At 60.9% G+C, this 21075-nt stretch overlaps 1 protein-coding gene and 1 long non-coding RNA gene across 5 annotated transcripts in view; one reads left to right on the forward strand and one right to left on the reverse strand.

Annotated features, from left to right (window-relative positions):
* Positions 1 to 2472: 2472 nt before the first annotated feature.
* LOC103681623 lies at positions 2473 to 5880 on the reverse strand. Its single transcript, XR_573302.2, has 4 exons — positions 4979 to 5880; positions 4475 to 4639; positions 3689 to 3870; positions 2473 to 2665 (listed from the first exon to the last, which is right to left on the reverse strand). It is a non-coding gene; the product is annotated as an uncharacterized LOC103681623 (long non-coding RNA).
* Positions 5881 to 10661: 4781 nt separating this feature from the next.
* Positions 10662 to 21075, forward strand: part of RNF126 (ring finger protein 126) — an 11235-nt gene continuing 821 nt past the window's right edge. The window contains exons 1-7 of one of the 4 annotated variants that reach the window (XM_040629806.1): positions 10662 to 10808; positions 18098 to 18156; positions 18391 to 18454; positions 18764 to 19008; positions 20112 to 20180; positions 20255 to 20324; positions 20910 to 21003. In XM_040629806.1, coding sequence (XP_040485740.1) covers positions 10734 to 10808; positions 18098 to 18156; positions 18391 to 18454; positions 18764 to 19008; positions 20112 to 20180; positions 20255 to 20324; positions 20910 to 21003 — 676 coding nt within the window. In that variant the 5' untranslated portion in view covers positions 10662 to 10733. Of the gene's footprint in view, positions 10809 to 18097; positions 18240 to 18390; positions 18455 to 18763; positions 19009 to 20111; positions 20181 to 20254; positions 20325 to 20909; positions 21004 to 21075 lie in introns of those variants that run through there. The other 3 variants (XM_040629807.1, XM_040629808.1, XM_040629809.1) reach the window with 3 other exon arrangements.

The following is a 21075-nucleotide window of genomic DNA, read 5'->3' on the forward strand; positions in this document are numbered from 1 at the left end:
CAGCTCAGCTCTGGATCCTTTTGCCGTCCTCCTGGGATTCCTGGTCCTCTTGGATCCCCACCCCCCACACAACCCATACTCATGGTGGGAAGCTCTCCCCACCTTCCCTCGCTGCAGGCCCCCAGGCCCAGGCCTGGCATCCTGCCCAACCAGTCAAACACCCAGAGCTGGACGTGTCAGGGTCAGCGGACCCTGGAGACGCCTCTCCGCCTCTGCCCTCTGTCTAGACAGCGCCTGAGGGCACGCAGAGCCCCCCTCGCCTGGCAGCCCCCCCTTGCCTGGCCCGCCTCTTACTCACTCCAACTTGGGAACATTCCCCTTGCATGAGCTCACCATCTCCCTGGGGACACGGCCTTCGGGGAGGGGGCTCAGCTCTCCCCTTCGAGCGGGGTTGAGGTGGGGCTGCCGGGTGGGATAGGCAGGCAGATAGCCCTCAGTTTCTTCACCCTTAGATGGGGGCAGGGGTGGGCACAGCCCCCATTCCAGAGAGCTCACTGGTTCCCAGGCACTGTGCTGAGTGCCTTACAGGGACCAGCTCTGGGAACTGAGCACCTTGGCACCCATCTTACAAAACGAGAAACTGAGGCCAGGAGTGGGGATATTCCCTTGCCTGGCATCCCCCAACAAGTGGCAGGTATGGGATTCCAACAACCCATCTGCCTAAGCCAAACGTGGGGAAGATCTGAGACCTCAGGTGGAGATCCTGGGTCCAGCCACCCAGCCCTGCCTCTATGGGGCTTCAGGACTCACGTGGTTCAGGTTCGAATCCTGAGTTTGCCACCTTACAAGCTGTGTGACCCTGCACCTCAGTTTCCCCATCTGGAAAATGGGCATGACGAGAGTGCAGCATTATTGCGCTATTCTATGGATTCACGGAGGGTTAGACACTAAGCATTCATAAATGTCAGCAGTCATTGTGACTACTACTCTTGACAATTGTGAAAGAGAGCCACATCTGCTCCACTGACCTCCTGGTGACCCTCCTTCAAGCCCTTTGGCGCTGGGGGAGGGGAGCCCAAGCCCTCCCAGATTGAACCTGAGGAAGCCTCCGATCACCAGCTGCCACCGCCGCCGCGCCCCCCAACATCTCCCCCAAGGCCCGCATTCCGGGCAGGCCCACGTGGGTGGCCCACCCCGCCCGCCCCTTCCGGCCGCCCCACTCACCGGGCGCGGGGTCCCCCGAGCCCACGGAGCCCACGAAGCCCACGGCCCAAGCCAAGGCCCCCCAGGGCAGTGGCCACAGTGGCCCCGGCGTCCCGGGACGCATGGCGGACGCAGAGACGGCGGCGGCCCCCGCGTCGGACGCGCGGGCGGGCGGGCGGCTGGGAGGGCGGCGGCACCGACTTCCCAGCGCGCCGCGGCCGGGCGCTCCCTATAAAGGTCCCGCTGGCTGCGGGCGGGGCGGGGCCGGGCCGGGGCGGGGCGCGAGGCAGTGTCGCGCACGGTGTGTGCAGGGGCTGGGCCTGGCCACCCCGAGGGCAGCTGGTGGGGGGCGGGGGTCCGCCCTGGGAGCCCGAGAATTTGGGAAGGTGTCCCTGTGGCCCGCGCGAGAGGGCCAAAGTGGCCGTGGGTGTGAGTTCCAGGGCTCCCCGTGCGTTTGGGGGGGGTCTTCAGCCGGAGGGCTGTGGCTGAGCTAACTGGAGACCCACGGGGTCTCTGCGGATCCGTGTATCACGTCGTGCTTGCAAGTGGTCGCTCGTGCGGCCCACGAGATCTGGGCCTAACCTCTTCCGCCCTACCGCCCACACACTCCGGCGCCAGCCTTAGCAACACCCACCCACTCATCCCGGCCCCTTCCCTGGCCGCGCTGGAGCCAGTGGGTGTGGCAAGTGAGAGGTGGGCGGGGGCTGCGTGGCCACCAGAGGCCGAGGGGTGCAGGGTGGGGCAGCAGGAGACCCAGAGCCACAAATGACCCCAGCGTCAGGGACAGCAGTGATCCTTCCTCAAGACTTCCAAAGTGTGGCCCCTGGGTCTGGACTTCGGGAGACGACACCGACCACACGCGCACCCCCACCCCACAGCCCCCAGACCTTTGCAAACGGTCCTCGCAGGCCACGTGGAAAAGCACTTATGGCTTAGGGTTTTTTCCTCTCTTCAGGTTCTGTGCTCTTTGCCCTTGGCCACCCGGAATCCCAGGCTTCCCACAATTTATGACAGTGGTATCAGACATCAGCATGGCCCTGGAAAGAATTGAACCCCCTGGAGCCTTGGGGCAGCCAGATGCACCTCTTATTTTGGAGTTCATCCCTCCTATCCTTGGGGGTTCCCCCAAACGGTCAGGGCACTCTCCCAATGCTCATGGGTCCTGTACAGCCCCTCTCTGTTTGAGTTTCTTTCTTTCTTTCTTTTTTTAAGATTTTATTTATTTATTTGACAGAGATAGAGACAGCCAGCGAGAGAGGGAACACAAGCAGGGGGAGTGGGAGAGGAAGAAGCAGGCTCATAGCGGAAGAGCCCGATGTGGGGCTCGATCCCATAACGCCGGGATCACGCTCTGAGCCAAAGGCAGACGCTTAACCGCTGTGCCACCCAGGCGCCCCTCTGTTTGAGTTTCTAAGAAATAATGACTGTCTTCTTATGGCAAGGACTGTTGAGGGGTGCTGGGGTACCAGGGCGACCAAGGCTGACCCAGTCTTGTCATCGCCACGCCCACAGTTTGTAGGGGCTGTAGAAACAAAATACATAGATGAACAAATTAATATATAACTTCAAAGAGTGGTAAATGCTTTCAGGAAAATAAAAAAGATTGAGAGCAATGGGGTATCTCATGGGGGGTGATGACGCTATCACATCACCTCCCATTCATCCATCTTCCCCCCGACCCAGGTGTGGAAGCCAAAGACCCCTGCAGCCACACAACACAGACCTTCCATATGCACAAGACCTGTCACCAGAATACGCCGTGCCTAGACCCCTTCCTCCATCATAGCTGCTCCGCCTGGCCCTTGTGCCCCCACCAGTGGCCAAGGGCCACGTTCCTGCCTAGTGGCACTGAGGGAGGACACCCAGCTGTCTTGGCCTGTCCTTGACCTCTGACCATGTGAGGGGATTCTCCCCTGCTTGAGGAATGGGGCAGGGATGGGACCATACAGTCTCATCAAGGGTGTGCAAGAGCTGGACATTGTGACCTTGGCCGAGACCTGACCCTGCTGTGGCTCAGCCGCCCCGGCCTGGGTTGTGCAAACCAAAGGGTTATTGTCAGCCTGGTGTGGGTTCGAAACTGAGGGTGGTTGCCAGCAGCCTCCTGCCACCCCCCCCCCCAACCTGTCCTGTCTCCCCAGCCCAGAGGCCATGTGCTGGGTGACCTAAAGCAAGTCATTGGCCCTCTCTGGGGAGCCCCTTTTCATGCCCTCCTCTCCACCCTGAACTGGCCTCAGCTTCATCCCCTGCAGCCTTCTTCCTACCTCGGCTGTCTACCATAAGGCTCCTCCCCAGTTCAGACATCCACCATGACTCCCCACGGCCCCAGGCTTCATTCCTCCAGACCCCACAGAAAACAGACCCTGACCATCCAGAGCGATCAGGGTTCTGATGGAGGGTGCTATACCCAATGCAGCCTGGGGAGGTCAAGGCCAACTTCTCGGAGGAGGAGGACATTTAAATTGCATTGGACTGAACAATGATGAGGAAAGGGGTGCAGGAACAGAAGTGGTCGGATGTTTGTGCTAACGGGTAAGGGAAAGCCCACCTCAAACGTTTGGATGGGGAGTTGGTCCTGGATTACACAGGTGGGCCCGGTGGAATCAGAGGGTCATCAAAAGCAGAGACCATTTCCCTCTGTGATAACAGAGGAGCACGTGACCTGCCGTCACCCGTGGTGGAGGTGGAGGAAGGCGCCTTGAACGGAGGAAGGTGAGTAGCTTCTAGAAGCTGGAAAAGCATAAGCCAGTCAGAGAAAGACAAACAACATATGATCTCACGCATATGTGGAATTTAGGATACAAAACAGATGAACACAGGGGAAGGGAAGAAAAGGGAGAGAGGACACAATCCGTAAAAGACTTTTTTTTTAAAGTAGACTCGGTGCCCATCATGAGGCTTGAACTCACAACCCCAAGACCAAGAGTCACATGCTCTACTGATTGAGCCAGCTCGGCGCCCCTAAGAGACTCTTAACTATAGAGAATAAACTGAGGTTGATGGAGGGAGGTGGTGGGCGATGGGCATTAAGGAGGACACTTGTTGGGACGCCTGGGTGGCTCAGTCGGTTAAGCGGCTGACTTCAGCTCAGGTCATGATCTCGGGGTCCTGGGATCGAACCCTGCGTTGGGCTCCGCACTCAGTGGGGAGTCTGCTTGGGGTTCTTTTTCTCCCTCTCCCTCTGCTCTCCTCCTACTCGTGCCCTCTCATTGTCTCCTTCAAATAAAGAAATAAAATCTTCAAAAAATGTTTAAAAAATAGAAGCTGGAAAAGCAAGAAACAGATTCTCCCCCGCCCCCTGGAGACTCTAGAAGGAATGAGACTGTACCAATACCTCGATTTTAGTTCAGTGAGACCCACGTTGCACTTCTGCCCTCCAGAACTAGAAGAGACAGAGCTGGGTTGTTTTGCGTTGCCAAGTTTGTAGCGATTTGTTACTGCAGCAGTAGGCAGGCCCTGCAGGTTGGGCTTGGTGCCACAGCGATAGGGTCCCTGTCGGCTGGAAACAAACAAAGGAGTGAACACAAGGATGAAGACAGGCGGCAGGACAGAGGCCCTGGGAACAGGAAAGTTGTGGGGTCTCCAAGGAGGTGACCCTGAGGCCTGGAGGGAGGAGACTTCTGGTGGGAGCCCAGTGCAGGATGTGCCACCTCAGCCAGGCCACGTGTGTGACCTTTCTGTGCCCCCTTTTCTCATCTGTAAAATGGGCACAGATCCCAGAACTGTAGATACCAGCCAGGATGCCAGGGACAGTGCCTGGTGCACAGCAGGGGCATGGCATTAATTAGCAGATAGGTGTTTGTCCAGGGAAGATGCATGAGTCTTCTTTGCCACTCACCATGATGCTGTGAGACAGGCACCTGTTTTAGAGAGGGTGGAGGAAGGAAAGTGACTTTCTGGCAGTCACAAAGCCCCACAGTGTTGGGACTGGCATCAGTACCAGATAAGCAAGATTCCAGGACCCATGTGCTGAGCTGTGGGGCAAGGCCCTCCTATTCTGGATTGAACAATGACGGCCAGGCCCCAGATTGTAGCTGGCATCCCCCTGTTCTGGTCCCAGCACCAAATTTTCACCTCCTGTGCTCCCAGCCCAAAGGATCCCAGGAGTGGCACCAACCCAGGCTCAACCAATTAGGATCATCTGGCACTCAACAAACCAGGAGGAGTCACCTCTGAGATTTTTTTCTGGGAAAGAGACACCCACTTCTGGCCTGAGCTGGAGGAGTATGAGCCTGGAGCTGCAGGTGGCTTCTACCAATGGCCAGGGAGAAGCCAGGGCAGTGGGACACTGAGCCAGGAGGGGCAGCAGAAACTCCCTATACTGTTGTTGGAAGTCCTGGATCCAGCTGTGCCTGAATTCCTCCACCCAATAAAATGAAGTCCATTAAGCTGAGTTTCTGTCACTTGCAGTGGACAGACCCAGCTTTCACGAAGCCCGTTTATGTTTTATTCAAGAGGAGCCTTTAGGACCCAGAGCAGCAGGTCTGCAGGGGCTATAGGAATCACAACCCCTGCCTCCAGGATATAACCCCAGAACTCTCAGGGTCATCCTCCTCCCGCCTTCCTCAATCGGAACAAGGCTTGTGATGGACTCCACATCAACTTAGGTCTACTGCCCCTGCACTAGGGTCTGAAACCTGCAGGACTGTGGCAAGCGAAGCCCCGTGAGTCCTCTGATAGGGCATGTGATGCTCCCAGACTGCAGACTCGGGCGTGGTGGGTGCTTTGGGAAAACCCTGATCAGAGCCGGGCCTTATAATGCCTTCATGGGATCGCCCTCCCCCTCACACGCCCCCCGTGGCTCCCCATGGCCCCTAGACAAAGTCCTGGCTTTTCAGCCTGGCTTCCAGGCCCTTCCTGCTCAATGCGCGCCCATTCCCGCCGCAACTCCTCCACGCCACCCCCAAGGGCCCCCACCCCAACCCCTTCCCCGCAGAGAGAACGGATTTCGGGCAGTAAGGAGGCCGTATTATTTGCAACTGAGAGGCGGGCCACCCCCCCGAGGCGAACGCTGATAGGTCGAACAGGATTGACGTAATGTCAGCCCCTCCTCTTGCTAGCCATTGGCTTAGGTGCGGCCATGTGACCCAGCTCTGGCCAATGGTCGGAGAGGCAGTCTGCTGGGGTGCGGCAGGGGCGACGCGGCCGGGCTGGCGAGCGTGCATGTGACCGGGCCGAGCTGGAGGTATTAGTTTCCAGTTTGCTGCTCTAACAAGTTAGGGCCGGTGCCACCGCGCAGGCGTGCTCGCTCACGGTGTGGAGATCTGGAGCCCCAGGCGGTCGCGGCGGCCGACAGCAGGTGTGTCGGGGGTCGCAGTGCTCCGCGCCGGCGTGGATGGCCGTCCGTCCGCACGCGCGCTGCTCCGCGCCGCCGTGTCCCCGCTGCGGGCATTCGGGCTACACGCCGCCGCGCGTGGCGTGGACCGGGGGACGGCGGGACCCCCTTCCCGGCCCGGAAGCTGCCACCCTGGGCCTCTGGCGACATGGGGACAGTCGAGGCGTTCCCGCCAAGGTGGCCGGGCACAGTTCGCGGGTGTCGCGTGAGCACAGGTCGTGGCCGCTGCCCATCTCTGGTCATTTACCGGCTGGCCAGCACGGCGAGGTCCCACGGGGTTTGGTCTCCCCGGGGACGTGGCAGCGCACCGCCGTCCGCCACGCTGTTCCCCACCGGTGCTTTCTTTCCCCGTTACCGCTAACTCACGGGGCGGGGGACCTGGTCCCTTCCTCCTCTCATTCATGCATCCAGTCATCCTCCTCGCCCACCCTGTGTTTGCTCCGGGGACGGGACTGTGAGTGGGAAGAGGAAGCAGGAGAACTCCGTTGGCCTGATCCGAGCCCGTGCCAGTGTGTCAAGGTCACGGCCAAGGAGTGTCCCAGGGGAAGAACTGACGGTACAGCGGGTGCGGGACCAAGACAAAACCACAGAGCAGCCGGCGCGGCTCAGGCTGCCAGACGGGCCTCGGCTTGGTGTCTCCGGTGCTGATTACCCCATTTGGTGAAGTGCTGTTGGTTCAGGTAAACGAGTAGCCTGTTTCTGGAGATACACCTGGGTGTGTATGAATAAAATGAAAAAATAGAAACAGAAAATACAAACCGACAAATATAAATAAAAACGGAAAAAGACGTAACTCAAAATACACAAATAAAAGATAAAAAACCAAAAACGCTTAAGTAGACTGTTCGCCTATAGAAATAATTCCCAGTGGGGTTACCCTCAGTGCCTCAGTCTCTTGCCTGCAACACGGGCAATCGCTGTCTCTGGCCCCAAAGCCCCCCAAGGCCCCTCCCTGAGGCTTGATTTGAACCTGAGTCGGTGAACACATGAGGGCACACCTGGCCACCTGGGTCAGGAAAGCACACTTAATGCTACCAGCTCACTAAGTTGAATGCACCTTCTATCATAGTTTCCATGGAATTCTCCCACCCGAGAGAAGGTCCTAACACTCAGCTGGAAAAATAAATGAGCTAGAAAAGAACTTTGAACATGGCCACTCTCCCAAAATTGAGACCAAAACACAGTACAAAGCCAGAACAATAGGCTGAACCTGGCAGAGTGTTAGAAGAGGCTTCACCTCCTGAATCTCCCCACCCCCACAGAAGAGAAAGCTATTGTGTCCCCGGGTGACAGGCGAGGAAACCTAGCAAAGCAGGAGTCACCTGCCCAGGGGGGAAGCTCAGATGGGTGTAGACTGTCAGGGCAACTTCCCCTCTGCCCACGAGGCTCCTGACTCAGCATGGTGGCAGCGGAAGGAAAGGATGCTGTAGGCAGAGGGGAAGGCACATGCAAAGGTCTAGTGACTGGACAGCTGCCATTTACAGAGGCAGGCGCCCTGGGAAGCAGGAGGGAGACCCGTTCTACGGATGGAAGACTGTCTCCGAGGGGCTGTCGGTCCTTGTCCTGTAGTGCCTAAGAGGGAAGCACAACCGTGTTGTGGAAGGTCTGAGGGGGGAGGCATGGCCCTGTTCTAGGGGGAATCTGTAGGGGCCAGGTGCCACCCTACCTCCATAATCCACTATCAAAGCCTTTTCAAGGAAATGCTGGGAAACCTACCAGGAGTCACCTGTGCTTCATTGTGCCAGGCAATCAGAGTGCCCTCCCATCTATCCCATCAGTGGCAGCAGCAAGGCAGCCACCGTGCCACGAATGGGTGCCTGAGGGCCCCAGAACCCCAGAGCCACTGGGTTATATGCAGACACCGCCCGAGCACTGGCGAGCCGATGCCACAGTCCCAGGGTGGCCAGCAGGCAAGGGCCCACGCAGAGGACACAGAGGCCCAATGGCCAGGGTTCGAGTCCTGGCCTTGCTGCATGACCTGGTGTGCTCCCTCAGTCTCCCCAACTGTAAAATGGGGGTCTCAATTGTCCTCATATCAGGGTGCTTGTATGAAGACTGAACTTCAGGTCTGGCACATACTGAGCTCTTGGTTTTATAAGATACAAAACCCTGTCTTCTGGTTCCCACTGCATTCCCAGAGCCCTGCCTGGGGCAGGCGCCCAGCAGGGACTCACTAATTACGCATGTATTCAAGAATCTGGGACACTGACTATAGTACTGGCCTCATGTTTTGGGCAATGCCATTGATAACTCCTGGATTTGGGGATGGCTGTAGGAGAAGGAAAGAGGGTGCTGGGCATCAGGGTGCAGGATGGGAGGGGACTCCCTCAGGAAGGGATTGGGGCAGCCTCCAGGGAAGCAGGGAAAGAGAAGAGACAGTGGGAAGGGCACTCCCAGCAGAGGGCATGACCAGACAAGGGTCCTGAGGTCGGCTGTGGCTTGGCTCACCCAAGAGAGCCAGTGAGACTGGGCTGGGGAAGGGTGGGCAAAGGGCAGGCAGCAGGACCCGGTAAGGACCCACGAGGTGCCATGGGTACCCATGTATGCTCCAAGCCTCATCCAGTCCCATAAGACTGGGAGGCAGGTTGTGCCATCTGTACGGAGAATTAGGTGACACACCCGGGGTCACACAGCCCCCAAGACTTGGTGGGACTTGAACACAGGCCTGCTGGTTCTGAGACCTCTCCGGCAATACCTCATAAACTTCTGCAGAATGAATGCATGAAAATGTTTGTGGTGTGAAATGAGCTCAGGGCTGGGCATGAGAGGCCTGGGGCAAACTGCCCCTCCCTGGACCTGGGGTTTCCTGGATTCCCAGTGATGGGACCAGCATGCTCTCCAGTGGTCAGAGCAGGAATGGCTTGGAATCACCCCTGAACCTTGAGGGGGACAAGACTGGCTGTCAGACAAGTCCTTGTCCCTCCTTCTCGACATTCAAGATCCTTTATACATAGGCTCCATTTTTTAATTCCTTGACACTCTGGTTCCAATGTCCCCTTTTGTGGGAAGCCCAGCTCCAACCTACTCCTATTCATTCCTCAAAGCCCTGGCTCAAATGCCCCCTTCCCTAGGAAACCCTGTCTGTCTCTCCAGGCAGAGACAGCACCACTCCAGGGACCCATCCCCTGGCTCAATCTCGTGGGGCTGGGATGTCTCCCTGAGCCACGGAGGCATTTTCACTGCCTGTTGAGTTGTTTTCCACGTTGTGTTCTTGCACCCATCACAAGGTCTGGCATGCAGCAGGTGCTCAATGAACGTTTTGTTGAGTGCATAAATAAATATATGCACAATTGGGTTGGAATTAACCTCAGAATTGATCCTGGCCTGTGCTGGGTGATAATGAATTTTTTGCTGATTAATTTTGTGGGGTGGGGGAGGTTAGGCTTCCTTCGTTCTCAGAAACAAGGCCACACCCAGCGGGGCCTCAAACCCTTTTATCCCATGGGTCACACTGTGGCACGGAGGGCAGTCCTCTGCATTCACTGAACGAGGGTTTATGGAATACCTATGTACCAGGCGCTGTCATGAGCCCAGCTGGGACCGAGATACAAACAGCCCATCTCCTGTGGAGCCGACCCTACAGTTTATTAGGTGGAAATGAGTGCTATTGAGAAGGGCATCGCAGTAGGGGACATATTTGAGCAAAGTCTGGAGAAAAGTGAGGAGGAAAGCCACGCAGGTGTCTGGGGTGCACCCGGCAGGGGCACAGCCAGTGCAAAGGCCCGGAGGTGAGAGTGCGCCCGGCTCCCCGAACCACCGAAAATAGTAAGGGGAGAGAGCGGTGGCACTTGAGGTGGGAGACACAATGAGGGAAGTGGAAGCTTTTGCCTGTTTTGGAGAAGAGGAGGGGCTCGACCCCACCCCAGGCAGGCCCCGCCCCTCGGCCTCCTTGCCGCCTCCGAGCCAGGCCTCGCCCCCAGCCACACCCCCGCTCCCCTATCCGGGTTGCCAAGGAGGCTTGACCCCGCCCCCTAGGCCCCGCCCATCGAGCGCCCAGGCCTGGCCCCGCCCCCTTGCCCGGAGCCCTGCGCGAGAGGCGCCCGCACCCAGTTTGTCCCTCGGCGACCACCGTCGCCCGGGCCGGCGCCTGCCGCGCGCGCCGCCTGCCTCGCTCCCGCGCGCTCTCCACCCCACGCCGTGCGTGCCTTGCGTGCTTTGCGTGAGCGTGCGCGGGCGCGTCGGCCGGCAAGGGAGCAGCAAACGGCCGGCGGCGGGCGCCGCGCGGGGGGCGGGCGGCGCGGAGGAGGCGGCAGTGGCCATGGCCGAGGCGTCGCCGCAGCCCGGACGGTACTTCTGCCACTGCTGCTCGGTCGAGATCGTGCCGCGCCTGCCGGTGAGGCCCGCGCCGGGGCGGCGGGTGGGAGCTCTCTCCCTCGGCCTGAGGCGAGCTGGCTCCGACGGGGAAACTGAGGCCCGGGCGGCGTCGGCCCGGTTGTCTGCGGAGGGCCCCGAGGCGGGGGCCGCCCCCGGGGGCGCAGCGGGGCCGATGACCCCAGATGCGCGCCCCCCCCCCCCACCGGGAGGCCGCTCGGCCCCCGACGGGGAAACTGAGGCCCGCAGAGGCCGCGTGACCTGCGCTCGGCACGCCGCCCATCAGCAGAGAGGTGGGGGGACCAGGGGGCCGTTCCCGGAGCGCGTGGTCGGCGCTGCGGGCGCCTGGCTGCGCGCCGCCCGGTGGAGCCCTCCCGCCGCTTTCCCGTGGTCGGGACGAGAAGGCGGTGGACCTGGGCCGGGCCTGACAGCTGCCCCGGGCAGATCTTCGTGACCCGGGCCTGCATTTTTGTGCTCCCCTGGAGTTGGGGGAGGGAGGCGCGGTGAGGCCAGCCTGCGTCCAGGTGTTGCTTTCTGCTCATTTAGGCCCGCGTTTCCCAAACCTCCTGGTGCGGGAGGGGGCTGCTTGTGAAAGGTACAACCTTCCAGGCTCCTCATCCCGGAGGTCCAGGGTGGGACCCGTGTTCCCCTGCTCCAGGCCGGCAGGGAAAGCGGTGGTCTAGTCCGACCCTCTCCTACTTTACAGGTGCAAAATCTGAAGGCTCGGGAAGCTCAGGCCAGCCGTGGCCTTGACATTGCTCACGCGGAGCAGGAAGAGGGAGGGGTGGGATTGGGAACCCTCCCCCCTCGGTGAAGGGGCTGCAGGTGGTGAGGGTTTACTGAGCACCTTGTACGTGCTTCCCTTGTACTTCACCTCGGGCTGGTGTGCTCCTCACTGTCGCCTGGCTGGTGGGTGGTGGTTGGAGGCTGTTCCAATATCAGAGCCAGACTCAGATCTGCCTTTCCAGCTGTGGGGACCCCTGAGAAGAGGGGGCTGGGAGAGGGCCAGGGGAAGGAGACTGTTGGCATCATCCCATCCACAGAGAAGGAAAGTGGGCTAAAGTCAGGGTTTGGAGCAGAGAGCAGTGTCTGGGCCCAGGAGGCCAGGAGAGAGGGAGGTGTGGCTTCCAGAGGCAAGGGGTTCCCTCCTCCTCAGGAGAAGGGAAGAATAAAAGGAAACCTCAGATGTGTGAGCACCTGCTGGGGGAGCTGAGACTTGCCCCACTCCTGCCTCCCGGAAGTCCTGCTTCTGCCTCTTCCGGCTTTCTGCAGCCCCATCTCAGAGTGTTTCTCGACCATGGCAGGAAGGGGCTGGTCCCCTGACAGCTCACCAGCCTAGATTAATTGCATACAGCCCCTTGCAGCTGGTATGAGCCCCACGACAGGCCCTGGGTCTCAGGCTTCCCCCAGAGTGGTCTGCTTTGTGGTAGGGCCAGTTAGTCTGCACAGCTGTCTGCTCTGGGCCTGTCTTCCTGGGGTCAGCATAGGGCCTGGGTCCTGGCCAGGTGTGGCCACTTCCTGGCTGTGTGGCCTTGGACCTGGAGGACACTGACCTCTTGCAGTTGTCACCAGCCTGGTGAGGACCTTCCTAAGCACAGAATCCAGTGGTGTCAAGGTATCCTTGACCTTTGTCCTCATAATTTATAGGCTGGTCAGGGAGCCAATATTGAATAAGTGATTGGCAAATATTTAGTTAGGAATGCTGGTAAGTTCTGTAAAAGCAAATAACGGTAATGACTGTGCCTGCTTGTGGGTTTGGAGTAGGGTTCCACGAGGCGCAGTAGACAGGGTGACTGTTTATCAGTAAGGGGCACACCTGGTGTTCCGGGGCAGGAAATGCACGCTCACTTAACCTGGTAGCGGTGGAAGGTCCCAGCCCACACGATTTTTGTCATCGCTTTGGTCCCTCCGGAGGCCCTGAGACAGTGCTGGCTTTCGGGGGCTGCTCTGCAGGATCGGGCTGAGGCCGCACGCAGCTGTGCCACGTCTCCGCCATGTGGCTCTGGGTGAGGCGCTCAACGTCCCTGGACCGCAGTTTGCTGGCCTGTGAGATAGGTGTGAGGAGCTAACCCGTGCCCCCTCGGTAGGGTCCAGTGGGAGCGTGTGTGTGTGTGTGTGGGGGAGCCCAGCACCTGACCCGCAGGATGCACAGGGGGGACAGGCTGGCGGCCTAGCTGGGGCAGGGCATGTGGGAGCAGGAACCAGACAGGCTGGCTGGCTTGAAGGCCTCCAAGGCTGGCGCACAAGCCCAGACTCGATCCTTCCCAGAAAACGGCAGCGCTTGGGGTGCGGTGGGTGTGCTGGTTTGGGTGGCGTGACTGCAGGACTGTGGAAGCAGAGTGTCCATGGGCAGAGCCTGGCTGTGCTCGGTGTCCTCAGGGTTTACCAGGAGGTGCAGCGTCCCACCAGGTGGACGGAGCAGGCTGCAGCCCAGGGTCCTCACGCCCTGAGCTCCTTGTTGCAGGTGGCGGCTTAGGTGTCTCGTTGATGGTGACCGCTTTCCTTCTCGGCAATGTCCTGAGTGTGTGGTTGGACTGAGACTGGGCCTGGACGGGTGCTGGGGTGAGGTGGGGAGAGACAGCCTGCCCTCGCTCTCTTCACGCATCCGCTGTCCTTGCCCCTGGAGGGGCCTGGAGTAGTCCCGGCCCTCAGTTTTTAGCAGAATGGGTGGAGTCCTCCCCACGGAGCATCTGGAGTTGGGCCTGCCTCTCGGGCACCATGTGGCCTCCTTCTGGGCCCTCTGGCCACCTGACAGCCCTGTGTGCCATGTGCTGTGCTGGGCCCTGCTTGTGGCAGGGAGCCCCTGCCCCGTGGTGAGCCGTCCATTTGCAGCTACAGAAATCGAGGCCCGGGGGAGGATAACTGTGGAACTGATTTCGGTGGCTCACTGGAAGTGCAGAGCATGGAGTTGAGATCAGGCACTGGGGATGCCTAGGGAGCCCCGATGTGTGGGCTGCCTCCCACCCCACGGAACTTGGACCCCACTCTGCAGCCCGACGCAGTGGGTCTCCTAAGAGGGCTGGTGTTTGCTCAGGGTCTGAAGTCAGCAAGGGCTGAGCCCCAAAGAGGTGGCTGGATGCTGGGCTGAGCCACGCCCTAGGGCACCCCAGGCCTCTGAGCCACGTGGCCGGCTGAAGTGGAGGCTGGAGCGAGGCGGAACCCCCAGCATAGTGGGCTCACGTGTCCTGTCATATGGGGTTCTGGCTGGCAGTGGTGTCAGAAGCACCCAGGGAAGATCGGGAAGGTGGGATCGGGTACCCTGGGTGGAAACGACTGCTGGGCTGTGTGTGTGCACATCGCTGGCTCACAGCGGGCCCCGCACCCTGCCGGGTCGTGGTGTGGTTCTGCACCCCGGTGTGCAGTGGCGTGCGTGATGCTCACGGATGCTCGGGGGACAGATGGGGCGTGAACGTGGGATGTGGTGGCTGCTGCTAAGACCACGAGAAGAAAATGCAGGGGGGCTGGGGAGTGTGGGGGCAGGTCAGCTTTCCCAAGGGGTCTGGGCAGGTCCCTCTGCCCCGTGACAGCTAAGAGCGGCTGTGTGGGGCAGCGGGTGCACTCTGGGGGTCCATGGGCTGGTGGGGCACAGCCTGGGAGCACGGGAGTCCCATGATGTCTGTGTTTGGGCCTGAGTCCGTGTCCCTCCGATGCGTCTGCACTGCACTTGGAGCTCTGCCTCCTCTGGGGGGGCCTGAGGGGCCTAGGCCTACAGAGGCCAGTGTCACCGTGAGCAGACCATCCTGGGGGGCCAGCCACCTCTCTGACTCCCGCCAGAGTTTCCCCAGTTTAACCGTACTTGCCTGGCCGTGGTGTGAAGGAGTGTGTGAATGAGGGCTGGCACCTGTTCCCGAGGGCCGTCCCGGCTGACCTGGCTGACCTGGGCAGGTCACTCCCTTGTCTGCACCCGCGTGTCCTCCCTGTCACTGAGGAGGGGCTGAACGGCACCTCCTAGGCGCATCATGGGGGCTGAGCACGAGGAGCCCGCACTCAGTGAATTTAGTGTTTGTCCGTCCTGTCCTCAGTGCCCTGGCCACCGCTGTTGGTGACGATGCTGGGGTAGCCCCCTCCTCCTAGGGGGAGAGGTAACTAATTCACCGTGAGGAGCCATCGGTTAGAGACAGGCGCTCACAAGTGAGGGCTGGGGGCATGGGGCTGCCACCACCTGGCCCCGGGCTCGGGAGGCAGGCTCTGTCCCGTGGCCGGCAAACACTCCATCCAGGCTCTACTTCCTTGGCTGCAGGTTTCTATTATTGGCTACTCAGGTTTAACAAAAACTTCTGGGGCATGCCCATGGAGGAGGAGAGCACTGGGACACCCCCAGATCTGGGCCCTTCCCCACTGCCTACAAGCAGAGGCTGGAGCCCTGCCTGAAGTCCTAGGTGTCGGGGGATTTGCGGCTCAGACAGGCCAATCTAGATTCAGCCCGTGGAGCTTGCATGGGGATAGAGAGCACGGAGGCAGGGCGCTGACCACGGCCAGCAGTTGAGCCATAGCCCTCTGGTCCTCAGTGGCTGCTGGATTTCAGAGCCCTAGGGTTGAGGCCACCCTCCATTTACAGGTGGGGAGACTGAGGCTTGCAGCCAGGAGGCGACGTTTGAGCAGAGACCCCACTTCCGAGAGGGGGCAAGCCAGGTAGCTATCTGGGAGAGAACACTCCAGCAAAGGGAATGGTGTGCAGGCCCTGAAAAGAGAGGGCAAGTGGAGGTGGCCTGGATGGGGCAGGGAAGCGGGAGTGTCAGGGGTGTTCTGAGCTGACCACAGGGGAGAGTGGAGAGCAGAGAGTGGGACGAGGAGCTTGTGCACCGTGTGAGGTGGGGCTCCCAGGTGGCTCTGAGGAGTGGCCGCAGGCCTCAGGAATGGCCAGAGAGGCTGCCCGTTTCCCAGCAGGTCAGGCTGCAGTTCAGGCTGAGGCCACCTGACACACCAGCCCCGCTCTGGCACCTCCAGGCTGGCCAGGGGGCCGTGGAGGCTGGGGACAGGTGCCATGCTCGGATGAGAGGGAGGGGCAGCTTCTCACATAGGCCCTCCCCAGCCCCGCCACCTTCCGCCTTGGAGAGGGCAGGCGCACGTCTGGTTTCTGTCTCCCCTGTAGAGCAGGTGTGTGTGTGTGGGGTGGGCTCCACCAGGATATAGGGAGAGCCTGGACCTTCCTGCCGACCCTGAGCCAAGGGCAGCCCTGGACAGACTCCCAGTGTTGTCTGTGACACGGCCATGCCAAGGGGTGGTTTGATTCCCAGTGTCCTAATCAAGGCCACCGCAAACGCGTGCAGCCACACGAGCCTGTGTCCTAACCCTCCCTCCCCAGAGGCCCTTCCAGGCAGTGAGAACCCTCGTCCCAGGCACTTCGGGCTGGTCACTCGCTGCACCGCAGAGCTGCCCGTTGCCCCCACGTCCCTACTCGGAGGGGCAAGGGGTGCTGTCCTCGCTGCTCCTTCTGACGGCTTTGTTGAGATACAACCCACCTGTTCACAGCGTGCACTTCAGTGTTTCCTGTACACTCAAGAGTCCTGTACCCGCCACCTCTATCCAGTTCCAGAACATTCTGTCACCTTCAAAGGAAACCCTGGCCCCATCAGCAGTCCCCTCCCCAGCCCCCGGCCCCCACGAGCCCCCTTCCCATCAGTGGAGGAGCCTGTTCAGGACGTGTCACACATGTGGACTCACACGCCGTGGGGCCTTCTGTGTCTGGTTCCCTCCGTGAGCAACGTGGGCTCTGGGTCCGTCCCTGGGGCAGCACGGGTGGGCGCCGCGCTCCTGTTTCTTGCTGAGGGACGCTCTGGTGCGTGGATGGGCCACATTCACCTGTGACGGACGCTGGGGTTGTCGCCACCTTTTGGCTGCTGTGAGTGGTGCCGCTGTGGACGTCCACTTGCGGTTTTGGTGTGACGTGTGTTTTCGTGTCTGTCGGCCACGTACCCAGCCGTGGAATTGCAGGGTCGTCCGGCGACTCCGTGTGCACCTTTTCGAGGACCTGCGTGACTGTTTCCGAAGAGACTGTCCCGTGTCACGTCCCCACCAGTGTGGTGGACGGTTCTGACGTCTCCACGTCCTCGCCAGCACTTGTCATTGCGTGTTGGAGTCCGGCCATCCTGGCGGCTGTGGGGTTGTGTCTCATGGGTTCTGGTTTGCATTTCCCTGCCCCCCGACGGTGCTGAGTGTCCTGCCGGCTTACTGCCGTCCGCGTGTCTTTGGAGAACTGTCTGTTTTGGCTCTTTGGCCCTTTTTCACTGGGTTATTTGTGTTTTATTGTTGAATTGTTAGTTGTTTAGATGTCCTGGATGCCAGTTCCTATGACCGTGCAGCTCCCTCCCCTCCTCCCCACTTGGCTCAGACGGTGTCCTTTGGGGCCCGCTTTGCCTTGGCGTGTGGAAAGGTGAGGGGACACAGCCTGTGCTGTGGTGGCGCTCCCACCTGAGCCCGTGGCTCCCCTGGGACTTTCAGCAGCGCCCCCCACCTTCTCTCCCACTCAGCAGGCGGGGACCCTTCTTCTGAAAGCCTTGCCTAGAAGCAGACCCTGCGCTGGCGGCCGATCGTGTGGCTCTGGGACCCACGGCTGTGGGCTTTTGCCTGTGGCTCCTCTGTCCCAACTGAAGAGTGGGGGCCGGGGGGGGTGTGGCCACTGGGGATGGGATCACAGGCCCTGTGTGGGGGGCTGCTGGAATGTCCCAGAAATCCCACCGTGGGACACCCACAAGCTGGTCCCTGTGCCTGGGTGGCGCTTCCCACCCTCAGTGGCCCCCTTTCTGGGATTTGAGCTCCTGAGGCTCCATAGTCCTGGGGCTCCACGGTCACTCGTGCAACCCTCCCGGAGCTTGGGGCACGTGGCGGGGGGCAGTGCTCACAGACTGTTCTCTGTCTGCGTAAGTCAGGAACTGCTCGGTGGACCCACGTCAGCTGGCCCATTTGGTACAGGCCTTGTCAGAGCCTTCCACAGCTAATGTGGCTGAGTGGAGACCTCGAAATGACTTCTGTCATCCTGAGGAGCATAGGTTAATGGACTATGGGACTGTGGGATGGTGGGGAGATCACCTGGGAGTTCGGGCCTCACCTGCAGCAGGGGCAGCAGGTCCAGGGGGCTGGTCATTGAGACACAGAGGTTGTAGCTATGGCTGATGGTGTCTGTGTGCGAGCCCCGCCCAGGGCTGCCCTGCGGGGCCTCTGCCAAATCGGACTCTGGGCTTGAGCAGTTTCACGGTGTGCCTGGAGCTGGTCCCCTCTGCTGCCTGCTGCGGCTAGAGGTGGGGGCGTCCCGCTAGCACAGCCCCGGGGCAGGGACCCCAGGATCGCACTCAGCTGCCCTCTCCTCCGCAGGATTACATCTGCCCCAGATGCGAGTCTGGTTTCATTGAGGAGCTTCCAGAGGAGACCAGGTAACGCGGCCCAGGTGCACGCTGGCCGGACCGGCCCCCTTGGGACACGGGGTGCCGCACCAGATGCTGGCTCAGTTCTGTAGGTGGGCAGAGCCTGGATGGGCCACAGGGGTGGGGGTGGAGGGGAGATGGCTCCCCTTCCTGACCCAGGGCACGGGCAGGGCTTCAGAGGGCGACAGCGGCTCTGAGTCCCGGCAGGACCCCCCCACTGCTGACTTGGGCCCATCCTCCCAGGAGTACAGAGAATGGGTCCGCCCCCTCCACAGCCCCCACGGATCAGAGCAGGCCGCCATTCGAGGTGAGTCCGGCCCCAGATGGTGCCTCTTTCCTGCAGGCAGCTGCCCCCACCCCCCCCACCCCCACCTCGCGGGACTGTTCCTCCCGCATGACCCTTGACCGCTGGGCCTCTCTTTCCTCCTTTATCTCACACATGCCAGGGTCCCCCTGGTGTGTTCCCAACCCTCAGAGCCCTGAGCCTAGGACAGCACCCCATGGCGCATGGAGGAAATGTGGGGTGTGGGCAAGGGGCTGGGCTGGGCGGGACCCAGCTGGCAGCTCAGGGCTCCTGCCCCTGCCCCTGCCCGTGTTCACGGCCCTCCTCCCACAGAACGTGGACCAGCACCTGTTCGCACTGCCGCAGGGCTACGGGCAGTTTGCTTTCGGCATCTTTGACGACAGCTTCGAGATCCCCACGTTCCCCCCTGGGGTGCAGGCCGATGAGGGCAGGGACCCCGAGAGCCGGCGGGAGAGAGAGCAACACTCCCGGCACCGGTATGGCGCCCGGCAGCCCCGCGCCCGCCTCACTGCACGTCGGGCCACTGGCCGGCACGAAGGCGTCCCCACGCTGGAAGGGTGAGGCAACTGTGGATAGCCGGCGGGTGGGACGCTCGTGGGAGTCTAGCAGCCTGCCCGTCCCGACTCAGGCAGACTGACCATTTGCCTTTCCAGAAGGTTCTGTGGGCACAGAGGGGCGGCCTCTGGGGTGGTTCCCCAGTGCATCCAGGCAGATTTCGCCTGAGCCCATCATGCTTATGGGGTTCTGGGGTGGGGGGGCCCTAAAATGTGGCTCAAGGGCCTGAGGATGCAGCGGGACCTAGACAGGGCCAGGGGGCCTCTTGTCCACTCATTGCCCCCTGTCTTTCTGAGAGGGGTCTCTGCCTTTCCCTCGCACCCCCTGCCTGCACGGCCATCTGCTCAGACACAGCTGGTTCACTTGTGGGTCCTTGTCTCCCAAGGCAGCAGGCAGGTGGGGGGGGTTTCTGGCATCCCAGCTCCTCAGCAGAGCCCCGGCTCCCATGGTGGGGTTGGCGCCAGGACAGCACCCTTGTAAGCGGAGGCTTGTTCAGGAGGACTGGGGTAAAAAGGAAACGTTCCTCAGAGGGCCCACCCCCAGAGGAGACAGGGCCAGGCTTGTCTAGCGTCTTCGTAGCTGGAACTTGGCTGTACGCAGAGCAGCGCCTGTGTCACTTGGGATGGGTTTAGACACATGGGGAGCCCCAGTGTGCATGGCTCTGTTCGATTCCAGCCCAGGACACAGCCTGGGTTGCGCTGATGCCCCTGGTGTCCCGTGTCTGTGGGCTGCCCTACAGCGGCTCCCCCAGGCTCAGGCGCTGGCTTCACTATGACCTCAGCTGGCTCAGTTCAGGGCCGCTGCGAACAGCAGGGCTGGGGGCCTCCGGGATGCGCCTCTGGGTTGTAACACAGGGAGCGGGTGTGTTTTGTGTTCACGGGTGCTGTCCAGGCCTCCGGGAGAGCTGGCGCAAAGATCAGCGAGGGACACACACTTTTCTGGGTCTGTCTCATGTCTGATTCTTTGCAAATCTTCTTGGTTAAAAACACAGCCTTTAAATGCTGTGAATTTCAAAGCTGGACACACGTCTTCTCTGCTGCTTTCTCTGGGGGTGCCCAGCCTTGGAGGGCGCTGACCACAGGCCGGGCCTCCCACTCTGTTCCAGGATCATCCAGCAGCTGGTCAATGGCATCATCACTCCTGCCAGCATCCCCAGCCTGGGCCTGGGCCCCTGGTGAGTAGGTGGGCGGGTCCCCTTGCACCCTACCCGGCCCCTCCGCCACTTGAACCCCAGACCTCTCTGCCCAGGGGTGTCCTGCACTCAAACCCGATGGACTACGCCTGGGGGGCCAACGGCCTGGATGCCATCATCACACAGGTACAGAGTGGCCTCCCCGAGGTGGGCACTGGGGTGTTGCCATCTTTCCTTCTGCTGAGGACGAGGAATTTGACGGGCCATGCTCCCAGAGGATGAGAGGGTCCCTGGTGTGGATGCCTTGCTCCCCAGCTCTCCATAACTCCTATCCTGAGGCTGGGGTGCCCCATGTGGACCTCCACATTCTCTTGAGCTGTCCCGGGGACGGGGTGGTCACCATGACCTTGGCAGCCCTTGTGAGGCCTTTCGCTGGTGAGCCTGTGGCATGCTTTGCCATTGCAGGACCCAGCCCTCTGGCTCTAGCTGATAGGAGGCCTCGGGGACAAGCCCCTGGGTGGGACTCTCGGTGTTGGGAGGGGTCGTGCTGTCCCCAGGGCTGCAGCTGCCCTGGGTGCAAGGTGACCCTGACTGGACGTGCAGATGGGTGGGTAGAGCATGGGGCTCAGCCTTGTGGGGAGGTCTGGGGACCAGGAAAAACACAGCCTTGGTGCTTTTGCAGGTAACCCCGCCTTGCATTTCAGAGCCCTCTGGGGCGAGGGGCCGCGCCTGCCTACCGAGCTCCCGGCACTCTGGCCTCTTCTCTTTCAGCTCCTCAATCAGTTTGAAAACACAGGCCCCCCGCCTGCGGACAAAGAGAAAATCCAGGCCCTCCCCACCGTCCCTGTCACCGAGGAACACGTAGGTGTGTGGCTCTCAGCCGCCGGGCTGCTTTCCCTTTCCCGACACTGCCCCCCCCCCCCCCCCCCCCCCCCCC

Source organism: Ursus maritimus, unplaced genomic scaffold (genome assembly GCF_017311325.1).
Source record: "Ursus maritimus isolate PB19 unplaced genomic scaffold, ASM1731132v1 scaffold_14, whole genome shotgun sequence".
Classification (NCBI taxonomy): domain Eukaryota; kingdom Metazoa; phylum Chordata; class Mammalia; order Carnivora; family Ursidae; genus Ursus; species Ursus maritimus.